Raw genomic sequence first — 12,230 nt, forward strand, 5'->3', positions numbered from 1 at the left:
TAGTTTTCTTAAAATAGTTCTATCTGTGTTTTTAATTTTTGCACCACGACATCAAGTCAAATTCCTCGTACGTGTCAACCTAGCTGGTGATAACCTGATTCTGAGACGTGGGGTAGGGAACAGGGAAATGGAGGTCATGAGAATTAATGCATAAACATACCGGGTAATATTTTTAAATAGACCTCCACGTAACAATTAGCTGCAGATTTTTCATAATGTTTCTTTGTTCGTATAGCGCTTTTTATACACAGGATGCCGCTTAAAGAGCTTTAACGATGTGGCAAATAACACACAACAACAACACAAACAGAAACTGAGACAACATTCAATACAAGTCAGATAGAGGCAAGAAAATTAAACGCCTTTTTAAAAAAAAAAAAAATCAATAGAAGGGGGTTATTTCTATTCAAAAGCTAATTTTAATAAGTACTCTTCTAGTTGTCGTTCAAAAATGTGTACACGGTTTGAGGTTTGAATTCTCCCTCCTCATCCTCGCTTCTCTTTCCCCCGAAGGTGGACCTGAATGAAGAAGAGACCATCCTCATCATCAGGCGTTTACACAAAGTGCTCCGGCCCTTCCTGCTGCGCCGACTCAAGAAAGAGGTCGAGGCTCAGCTGCCGGAGAAGGTAACATTCCGTCGTCATGATTTCACTCCCGCACGAACATTAACGCTCCAGATCCCAACGTTCTTGTTCATATATTGACAATATAAGAACAGAGATGGCAAAAGTACACATCCTTTACTCGAGTAGAAGTACAGATACTCGTGTTTGAAAATACTTAAATGACTAAACTTTACTCAAGCGAAAGTAAAGAGGGCTTTGAAGTGTACTTCAGTAAAAAGTACCCATAGAAAGTACAGGTATTTGGGTTCAACATGTAAGAAGTAGAAAGTACAGGTATTTGGGTTCAACATGTAAGAAGTAGAAAGTACAGGTATTTTGGTTCAACATGTGAGAAGTAGAAAGTACAGGTATTTGGGTTCAACATGTGAGAAGTAGAAAGTACAGGTATTTGTGTTCAACATGAAAGAAGTAGAAAGTACAGGTATTTAGGTTCAACATTTAAGAAGTAGAAAGTACAGGTATTTGAGTTCAACATGTAAGAAGTAGAAAGTACAGGTATTTGAGTTCAACATGTGAGAAGTAGAAAGTACAGGTATTTGAGTTCAACATGTGAGAAGTAGAAAGTACAGGTATTTGGGTTCAACATGTAAGAAGTAGAAAGTACAGGTATTTGAGTTCAACATGTAAGAAGTAGAAAGTACAGGTATTTGAGTTCAACATGTAAGAAGTAGAAAGTACAGGTATTTGAGTTCAACATGTAAGAAGTAGAAAGTACAGGTATTTTGGTTCAACATGTGAGAAGTAGAAAGTACAGGTATTTGGGTTCAACATGTAAGAAGTAGAAAGTACAGGTATTTGGGTTCAACATGTGAGAAGTAGAAAGTACAGGTATTTGTGTTCAACATGTAAGAAGTAGAAAGTACAGGTATTTGAGTTCAACATGTAAGAAGTAGAAAGTACAGGTATTTGAGTTCAACATGTGAGAAGTAGAAAGTACAGGTATTTGGGTTCAACATGTAAGAAGTAGAAAGTACAGGTATTTGAGTTCAACATGTGAGAAGTAGAAAGTACAGGTATTTGTGTTCAACATGTAAGAAGTAGAAAGTACAGGTATTTGAGTTCAACATGTAAGAAGTAGAAAGTACAGGTATTTGGGTTCAACATGTAAGAAGTAGAAAGTACAGGTATTTGAGTTCAACATGTAAGAAGTAGAAAGTACAGGTATTTGGGTTCAACATGTGAGAAGTAGAAAGTACAGGTATTTGTGTTCAACATGTAAGAAGTAGAAAGTACAGGTATTTGAGTTCAACATGTAAGAAGTAGAAAGTACAGGTATTTGAGTTCAACATGTAAGAAGTAGAAAGTACAGGTATTTGAGTTCAACATGTGAGAAGTAGAAAGTACAGGTATTTGTGTTCAACATGTAAGAAGTAGAAAGTACAGGTATTTGAGTTCAACATGTGAGAAGTAGAAAGTACAGGTATTAGAGTTCAACATGTAAGAAGTAGAAAGTACAGGTATTTGAGTTCAACATGTGAGAAGTAGAAAGTACAGGTATTTGAGTTCAACATGTAAGAAGTAGAAAGTACAGGTATTTGAGTTCAACATGTGAGAAGTAGAAAGTACAGGTATTTGTGTTCAACATGTAAGAAGTAGAAAGTACAGGTATTTGAGTTCAACATGTAAGAAGTAGAAAGTACAGGTATTTGAGTTCAACATGTAAGAAGTAGAAAGTACAGGTATTTGAGTTAAACATGTGAGAAGTAGAAAGTACAGGTATTTGAGTTCAACATGTAAGAAGTAGAAAGTACAGGTATTTGAGTTCAACATGTAAGAAGTAGAAAGTACAGGTATTTGAGTTCAACATGTGAGAAGTAGAAAGTACAGGTATTTGAGTTCAACATGTGAGAAGTAGAAAGTACAGGTATTTGTGTTCAACGTGTAAGAAGTAGAAAGTACAGGTATTTGAGTTCAACATGAGAGAAGTAGAAAGTACAGGTATTTGGGTTCAACATGTGAGAAGTAGAAAGTACAGGTATTTGAGTTCAACATGTAAGAAGTCAAAATAAAAAGTGGTCAGAAAAATAAGTAGTGGAGTAAAGATACCAGAAACATGTACTTAATACAGTAACAAAGTATTTGTACTCCACGACTTCCCAGCTCTGTATAATGTGTGGTCTTTGCTAATCTCCCCCTCTTGTTGTCTTGCAGGTGGAGTACGTGATAAAGTGCGACATGTCGTCCCTGCAGAGAGTTCTCTACAGACACATGCAGGCCAAGGGAGTGCTGCTCACTGACGGCTCGGAAAAAGACAAGAAGGTGAGAAGACTTATTATTAATATTATTATTATTATATTAACAACTTTAAAGCCAAAAAACCGAGACTAAAAGGCGTTTTGTTTTTCCTTCTTCAGGGTAAAGGTGGCACGAAGACCCTGATGAACACTATCATGCAGCTGAGGAAAATCTGCAACCACCCCTACATGTTCCAGCACATCGAGGTAACCTACACATTATATCTAAAGCTCACAAGAAGATTAGAAACTGAGGCTTTTGTCTGGCTCTTAAAATGTCGCTTGATTTATAGTCGGCATTAGCACTCGTAATAAAAATGTAACGACCCAGACAGACCTGCATGAGCTGTGGTTTGTTTAAATGGTTTTATTCTGGCACTCTTTATATGGCATTCCTATCAATGTAAATATATGACCGCTTTTTCATTTGTGTTACAGGAGTCTTTCTCTGAGCATCTCGGCTACTCTGGAGGAGTCGTGAGCGGGTGAGTACATCTTGATGTGGTTTATGTTTGGTCACAGGAAGTGGAAATATATTGTCTCATTCTGTTCATTTCTACCCGCCCAGCCCCGACCTGTACCGCGCCTCTGGTAAATTTGAGCTGCTGGATCGAATCCTGCCCAAGCTGTGTGCCACCAACCACAAGGTACTGCTCTTCTGTCAGATGACCACGCTCATGACCATCATGGAGGACTACTTCGCCTTCCGAGGCTTCAAGTACCTGCGTCTGGACGGTGAGACTCCTCCTGACCACTAATTACATCTCTGATAGTTCCTGTATAGCCCAACATTAGCCACCTTTAGCTTAGCGGTGGTGACGTGAAGTCATGTGACCGTGCTGTAGTTCCTTTATAGCCCAACATTAGCCTCCTTTAGCTTAGCGGTGGTGACGTAAGTCATGTGACCGTGCTTAGTTCCTTATAGCCCAACATTAGCCTCCTTTAGCTTAGCGGTGGTGAGTGAAGTCATGTGACCGTGCTTAGTTCCTTAAGCCCAACATTAGCCACCTTTAGCTTAGCGGTGGTGACGTGAAGTCATGTGACCGTGCTTAGTTCCTTATAGCCCAACATTAGCCCCTTTAGCTTAGCGTGGTGACGTGAGTCATGTGACCGTGCTGTAGTTCCTTATAGCCCAACATTAGCCACCTTTAGCTTAGCGGTGGTGACGTGAAGTCATGTGACCGTGCTGTAGTTCCTTTATAGCCCAACATTAGCCTCCTTTAGCTTAGCGGTGGTGACGTGAAGTCATGTGACCGTGCTGTAGTTCCTTTATAGCCCAACATTAGCCACCTTTAGCTTAGCAGTGGTGACGTGAGGTCATGTGACCGTGCTGTAGTTCCTTTATAGCCCAACATTAGCCACCTTTAGCTTAGCAGTGGTGACGTGAAGTCATGTGACCGTGCTGTAGTTCCTTTATAGCCCAACATTAGCCACCTTTAGCTTAGCAGTGGTGACGTGAGTCATGTGACCGTGCTGTAGTTCCTTTATAGCCCAACATTAGCCTCCTTTAGCTTAGCGGTGGTGACGTGAAGTCATGTGACCGTGCTGTAGTTCCTTTATAGCCCAACATTAGCCTCCTTTAGCTTAGCAGTGGTGACGTGAGGTCATGTGACCGTGCTGTAGTTCCTTTATAGCCCAACATTAGCCACCTTTAGCTTAGCAGTGGTGACGTGAGGTCATGTGACCGTGCTGTAGTTCCTTTATAGCCCAACATTAGCCACCTTTAGCTTAGCAGTGGTGACGTGAGGTCATGTGACCGTGCTGTAGTTCCTTTATAGCCCAACATTAGCCACCTTTAGCTTAGCGGTGGTGACGTGAAGTCATGTGACCGTGCTGTAGTTCCTTTATAGCCCAACATTAGCTTTTTACTTCAGAAATTATTAAGAGGTGTTAATGTGGGTAGATTTTCCTGCTGAACAAAATGTGTAAGTATCATAAATGTTTGTTTGCCTCAAAGATTCCCTTTTTATTATCATATACCTTTTACCTCCTTGTGTCTCCTAACCTGTTAAAATGTTATATTTTGCTGCATGAACCTGTAAAGTTCTTAAAGGTCCCATGTCATGGCCATTTCCACTGATCATAATTCCATTGTTGAGATCTACTAGAATAGATTTATATTGTGCAATTTTCCAAACTCACATTGGTTTCTCACAGCATCTCTGTAAACTACGTGTATTCACTGAATTTCACTCTCTGCCTTTAACGGCTCGTTGTAGCTCCAATAGCTCCAGCCCCCACCCTCCCTGTGAGCACAGTGTGCTCTGATTGGTCGGGACGTTGAGAATCGCGCTGAGCTCCGTGGAGGTGTTGTTTCCTTGTTTAGCGATACACAGCGAAACTCACCCTGAGCACACACCAAGTCACAGCCGAAGTAAAAACAATAAGTGTGGCTTGATATTGAGTAAGAAACAGGTTGATAGACGCTGTGAGAATGGGTCTGCAGAGAGGATTTCGCCGCGATCACCAACTGTCTGTTTTCAGCCTGCAGCCAGGGAGGAGAGATCAGCTGAGCTGCCTGCACTGAGTGTGTGAGGAAGTCCGTGGATTGGTCAATTTGGACCAATCAGCGGGGGCTTAACGTAACGGCTCCACGGATTGGTCCATTTGGTTCCGGGTAACGCATGACCGTATCGCGTCATAGCTCTGGGCGCGGCTACTGGCCATTCCTACGTCAAGATACACAGGAAGTAAACAATGGACAGTGACGTATCTCCAACGAGGCGTTTTGGGGAGGTATTTTCTGTGTTAGAGTTTTACTCGCTACAGGGTGTACTTTGAGGGTTTGGGACCTTTAACAAATAATCTGAAGGGAATTTTGTGTTTATTTTTAACTTGTAATGTGTCGCAATTTTGTAAAGCACTCTGAGCTGCATGTGTGGTATGAAAAATGAAGCTTTATTATTATTATTATTTCTTCACACTCTCCATCTCTCCTCCCCCCACAGGAACCACTAAGGCAGAGGACCGCGGGATGCTCCTGAAGACCTTCAACGACCCGGCCTCGGACAACTTTGTGTTCCTGCTGAGCACCAGGGCTGGAGGTCTGGGCCTCAACCTGCAGTCAGCTGACACCGTGGTCATCTACGACAGCGACTGGAACCCCCATCAGGTACTGAGATAACCTCATTGAGCAGAAGCATACGAGTGTACACTGGAAACAATGCTGCTCCAAAAACAAGCTGTTCTCACTTGAAATAAGTTCAAACATCTGCCAATGGAACAAGTGAAAATTAGCTTGCTTTGATGTCTTGATGTTAGTCTTGATTTTCTAATAATATGTAAAAAGATATGTTTCATCTGAGATACAACTCGAAATAAGATGTTTTGACTCAACAAGATGATGCTTTGTCCAAAACAAGACCCGATATCTCACTGCAGTGTCACTTTGAAGTTATTGCGTCTCATATCAGGAGAAGAGACACGTTCTGACGAGATATTAGACACATATACTGGGCAAGAATTAGAGTTGTTGTAGTGTTGGCAATAGCACAGATTTCTTTGGGGTGGAAATCATGCTTCCCTTTTCCAACCTGGAAGACAAACGGAACAGCCAACAAGAAATAATAAGGAATACCATACTGAATGACGTGCATAGTCATAGGGGGAGAGGACACGCAACTTAAAGGGGGCAGAGATAACCTAATTTGAGCCATTTTTACAAAGACGGTCTTGCCTGCTTTGAGTAAGAAGGACCTTCTTTCAGCCTTTTTATTGATAATCGAACATCATCTCAACAACCGTTCTTGTGCGACAGACCAGCTTCGCCCCCTTGGATTTGATCATCTGTTTGTGCTACTTTATATATTAGTGCTGTCAAAATTATCGCGTTAACGGCGGTAATGATTTTTTTTAATTTATTGCGTTAAAATATTTAACGCATTTAACGCATGTGCAGAATGGCCCGCCCCATACGTGCCACTAGGGGCAGCGCCAGGGTATGGCTGGGGTAGGCTACACCCATACCAAGAAATGGCTTAGCCCCACCATGAAAAATGATTTTAAAGTAAGCAAAATAAAGTCTGCCAACTCGCGGAGTAAATTGCACAGACAGCAGTTAGTCAGATTGATTTCAGTAGCCGCTTGTCTGGAAATACCGAAGACTAGAAACGGTTGTGAAAACTTTTGTCACGTAGTGATCGTCTTCTCAATAGAACATCTTTGATAATGTCTTCTGGCCAATCAGAATCAAGATAACGGCGTGGTGTTGTTGCAGGAAGTCCCGACGGAGAATACTTTTGCTGTAGTGCATCTCTATAAACATCGATACAACACGTAATGAAATAAGACTCCACGGTTTGATGATTGATAGGTGTGTGGGCTGTCTTTCATTTTGACATGCAGAAAAATGTTATAATAAACATACATACATACGTTAAATGGATATATCCGCCTTCTTTCATTTATCTTTCCATTCCCACAACAATGTACATAAAGAAATGGCATATTTTGGACATAGTTCGAATGGTGATTAATCTGATTAAAATTGTAATCGTTTGACAGCCCTAATATTATTTTGATGTACAAATGCCCCAATGTGTGCGGGGCTGTGTCTTTAGTTGAAAGCCCAGTGGATATCTGCTCATCTCTCATCGAAGGCAATATGCTACACCGGGGCGGACTGGCCATCTGTGTGTTCTGGAGAATCACAGGACGGACGGTCGTCATTATTAATATGTCATTTAAACCAATTATTTAAATGTGTTTAAACCGGATCGTGTAAGTTGCACAGGTGAAAGAGGTCCACACACTGCTTCCCCGCAGCGAGGCTCCCAGCTGCTAGCTATGGGTACTTTTTACTGAATCACATTTCAAAGCCTCTTTACTTTCACTTGAGTAAAGAAGTTTAGTCAGTACTTCTACTTTCACCGGAGTATTTGTAAACACGAGTATCTGTACTTCTACTTGAGTAAAGAAGTTTAGTCAGTACTTCTACTTTCACCGGAGTATTTGTAAACACGAGTATCTGTACTTCTACTTGAGTAAAGAAGTTTAGTCAGTACTTCTACTTTCACCGGAGTATTTGTAAACACGAGTATCTGTACTTCTACTTGAGTAAAGAAGTTTAGTCAGTACTTCTACTTTCACCGGAGTATTTGTAAACACGAGTATCTGTACTTCTACTTGAGTAAAGAAGTTTAGTCAGTACTTCTACTTTTACCAGAGTATTTTTAAACCTGAGTATCTGTACTTGTCGTGGCCAAAATCCCAAAAGGTTTGTCTCGTAACCTTCACCTCAAAGGTTATTGTTCTTGGCCACATGTCGAGCTTGGGCCTCGGAAGCAGTGTCAGACTCGCGGTACACAATCCACCGGACGTTTCGGTTGCTTTTCAACGTTTATTTCCAGCAAAACAAAATACGAAAACAATATTTAACATAAACTTAAACAGCAGATCCTAATAATCTGTATTTGACTAAGTATAAGGCTGCGTCTGCGTGTCAATGACGGTATTGCTGCTGCTCTCCCGTCACACACCGCACCTCCAACTTAAAGCCCCGCCCCCTTCACCTGAGCAAAGCCCACCTCTCACTGAAACAGAAAAATGCATTTAATAAAGGTTCCAAATAAATCAAAATCAACTTAAATGCGGCTCGTACAGTACTTGAGTAAAGGATAAATAAACTAGCCCGCGTGTGTTTCTCTCCTCCAGGACCTCCAGGCCCAGGACAGAGCTCACCGCATCGGGCAGCAGAACGAGGTGCGCGTCCTCCGCCTCTGCACCGTCAACAGCGTGGAGGAGAAGATCCTGGCCGCCGCCAAGTACAAGCTGAACGTGGACCAGAAGGTCATCCAGGCCGGCATGTTCGACCAGAAGTCTTCGGGCTGCGAGCGCCGCGCCTTCCTTCAGGCCATCCTGGAGACCGAGGAGCAAGATGAGTCGGGGCGCAGGCAGGAGGCCGGCCCAAAGCATGGGTGGGTCCTGATGCGCAACACACACACACACACACACACACCCTGCCTCCAGTCTCATTGTCTTTCTTTCCCCTTCTCTGTCCGTCTAATTCCTTTCCACATTGGACAGGTTTTCTGAGCTCCTTAATATCCTTCCTTTACGCCCAATGTTGAAGAAGTACTCCGATTTTATATTTAACCCTCCTGTCGTGTTTGTGTCTCGCCCCTTACTTTGGTTTTATAACACAATTATGGACCAAATGTTATTCAACACCCTTTTAAGCCGTAAACAAAGTCTCAGACTACTGGTACGTGAATATACAAAGGACACGGAATAATTTTTACAAAACTATGGATGTCTATAGATTACGAAAATTACGGCCCGCCCACTTTTGAGGGAAAACAAAGCTGTCATTTGAACGGCGGTCGATACAAATTCTGAAGTTTTTGCCAGTCCGATCAGAAATGTTTGAAAACCGTGGATTTTCTGATCTTCAAAGAGCCCGGTTACGATGGTCAGACAGGCAAACTATTACATTAAATCATTAGAAATCGACGATCGGGCTCGATATATGGTTTAATTCAAATCAGTAGGCGAGCGAGGCGGAAAATAATAGTTTTATCACGCCAACAAGCTGCTGTGTCGTTTATTGCACCTCAAACATTAAAACAAATCCAGAGATACGTTTTTCTGTACTTCCTCTAAGAAGAAAGGACCATTAAAATGACAGCTTTGGTTTCCCCCAAAAGTGGGCGGGGCCGTAAAGTGACGTAGATGTTACTCTCATCTGTGGACATCGATCGCCTACTGCTATATTTAACCACATATCGAGCCCGATCGTCGATTTCCAATGATTTAATGTAACTGTTTGCCTGACTGGCCGTCGTGACCGGGCTCTTTGACGATCAGAAGATCCACGGTTTTCAAACATTTCTGATCGGAGTGGCAAAAACTTCAGAATTTGTATCGACCGCCGTTCAACTGACAGCTTCGTTTTCCCCCAAAAGTGGGCGGAGCCGTACTTTTTGCCCGGAAGTGGCGCATGTGTTACTCTCATGTATCGAAACACAACAGGAGGGTAAAGTAAAAGTAGCGTACTACATTTTTCTAGAAACCCCCCTGACTAATATAGAAACATTACTTTGTCTGAGGTTTTTTATTTTAGGGTGAAGGCTTTGTGAAATATTGTGACGCATTCTCATAAAAACCTTGATGGAAGCTTTTATTCTCTTCGGCACAGCCCGAGTAAATCATAATGAAATCCTCTGTATAACTATTTCTCCCTCGTTCCTGTAGATTAGTTGAACTAACGTGGCTCTGAGGCGCGACATGCATCACCGCTGGCCTTCTGTCACTAAACATCCTTTGTTTTTGTATTTTTTCAGCAACAGGAAGAGGACGAGGTTCCCGATGACGAAACCGTCAACCAGATGATCGCCAGAAGTGAAGAGGAGTTTGAGCTGTTCATGGTATGTCCCAAAGAAATATTTAAAAGGTGCTTTGTAGTTTCATTATCGACCTGACTTGAAGCGTGATGGATTACTGATATACACCTGAACATCAGCGGCAGAGGACTCTTTAAAGTAGAGACACTACATACTGATATACACCTGAACATCAGCAGGAGAGGACTCTTTAAAGTAGAGACACTACATACTGATATACACCTGAACATCAGCAGGAGAGGACTCTTTAAAGTAGAGACACTACATACTGATATACACCTGAACATCAGCTGGAGAGGACTCTTTAAAGTAGAGACACGACATACTGATATACACCTGAACATCAGCAGGAGAGGACTCTTTAAAGTAGAGACACTACATACTGATATACACCTGAACATCAGCAGGAGAGGACTCTTTAAAGTAGAGACACTACATACTGATATACACCTGAACATCAGCAGGAGAGGACTCTTTAAAGTAGAGACACTACATACTGATATACACCTGAACATCAGCAAGAGAGGACTCTTTAAAGTAGAGACACCACATACTGATATACACCTGACCATCAGCAGAAGAGGACTCTTTAAAGTAGAGACACCAGGATCTTCTCCTCCACAGAAACTGCTCTCATTGCTGTCACTGAGGAACTGCACACGGCTAAAGCAGCCTCCCTCTCCTCTGTCCTCATCCTGTTGGACCTGTCTGCTGCATTCGACACGGTGAATCATCAGATCCTCCTTCGCACTCTCCAAGAACTTGGAGTCTCAGGCTCTGCACTTTCCCTCCTCACCTCATACCTCAAAGACCGCACCTACAGGGTAACCTGGAGAGGGTCCGAGTCCGACCCTTGTCAATTAACTACAGGGGTCCCTCAGGGCTCTGTTCTCGGTCCCCTCCTCTTCTCTTTGTACACAAACTCGCTCGGATCTGTCATTAGCCCGCATGGTTTTTCATACCACTGCTACGCTGACGACACCCAACTAATCCTGTCCTTTCCCCGCTCAGAGACCCAGGTCGTCGCACGCATCTCTGCTTGTCTAGCTGATATCTCTCAGTGGATGTCTGCTCACCATCTCAAGCTCAACCTTGACAAGACTGAACTGCTTTTCCTTCCGGGAAAAGATTGTCCCTCTCTTGACCTAACTATCAACATCGGCACCTCTGTTGTTTCCCCGACTCAGACTGCAAGGAATCTGGGTGTGACCCTAGATAACAACCTGTCCTTCACTGCAAACATCGCTGCTACAACCCGCTGCTGCAGATACACGCTTTTCAACATCAGGAGGATACGTCCCCAGCTGACCCAGAAAGCCACGCAGGTTCTGGTCCAGGCTCTCGTCATCTCACACCTAGACTACTGCAACTCCCTCCTGGCTGGTCTACCTGCATGTGCCACCCGACCTCTGCAGCTCATCCAGAATGCAGCGGCTCGTCTGGTCTTCAACCTTCCTAAATGTTCCCACACCACGCCGCTCCTCCGCTCCCTCCACTGGCTTCCGGTAACTGCTAGAATCCACTTCAAGACAATGGTACTTGCGTACCATGCTGCGAATGGATCTGGCCCTTCCTACATCCAGGACATGGTTAAACCGTACACCCCAGCACGTGCACTTCGCTCTGCATCAGCCAAACGACTCGCTGCACCCTCGCTGCGAGGGGGCCCAAGTTCCCATCAGCAGAAGCCCGTGGGTTTGCTATCCTGGCTCCAAGATGGTGGAATGAGCTCCCCATTGAAATCAGGACCGCAGAAAGCTTACACACCTTCCGGCGCAGACTGAAAACTCATCTCTTTCAACTCCACCTCGAGCGATAGAATGACTAACAAAGAACTGCTAACAGAGCACTTATATACTAATAAAGGACTGGCTTATCTAAAGCCAGTTGAGTAGCACTTGAAACGATTGGCTCTTTGAAACCTGATGTTCTTATATGATTCTGTTTTCTTCAAGGTTGTGTCTTCCTGGTCGAATGTACTTATTGTAAGTCGCTTTGGATAAAAGCGTCAGCTAAATGCAATGTAATG

The 12,230-nt window shown here is 43.0% G+C and overlaps 1 protein-coding gene across 1 annotated transcript in view; it reads left to right on the forward strand.

Annotated features, from left to right (window-relative positions):
• The window catches only part of LOC117450824 (transcription activator BRG1-like), a 57,461-nt gene that overhangs the window by 25,102 nt on the left and 20,129 nt on the right, over positions 1–12,230 (forward strand). The window contains exons 20-25 of the mRNA XM_071204132.1: positions 514–627; positions 2,779–2,886; positions 2,982–3,068; positions 3,300–3,346; positions 3,430–3,596; positions 5,810–5,973. Of these exons, the coding sequence (XP_071060233.1) occupies positions 514–627; positions 2,779–2,886; positions 2,982–3,068; positions 3,300–3,346; positions 3,430–3,596; positions 5,810–5,973 (687 nt within the window). The remainder of the gene's footprint in view (positions 1–513; positions 628–2,778; positions 2,887–2,981; positions 3,069–3,299; positions 3,347–3,429; positions 3,597–5,809; positions 5,974–12,230) is intronic.

Source organism: Pseudochaenichthys georgianus, chromosome 8 (assembly GCF_902827115.2).
Source record: "Pseudochaenichthys georgianus chromosome 8, fPseGeo1.2, whole genome shotgun sequence".
NCBI lineage: Eukaryota > Metazoa > Chordata > Actinopteri > Perciformes > Channichthyidae > Pseudochaenichthys > Pseudochaenichthys georgianus.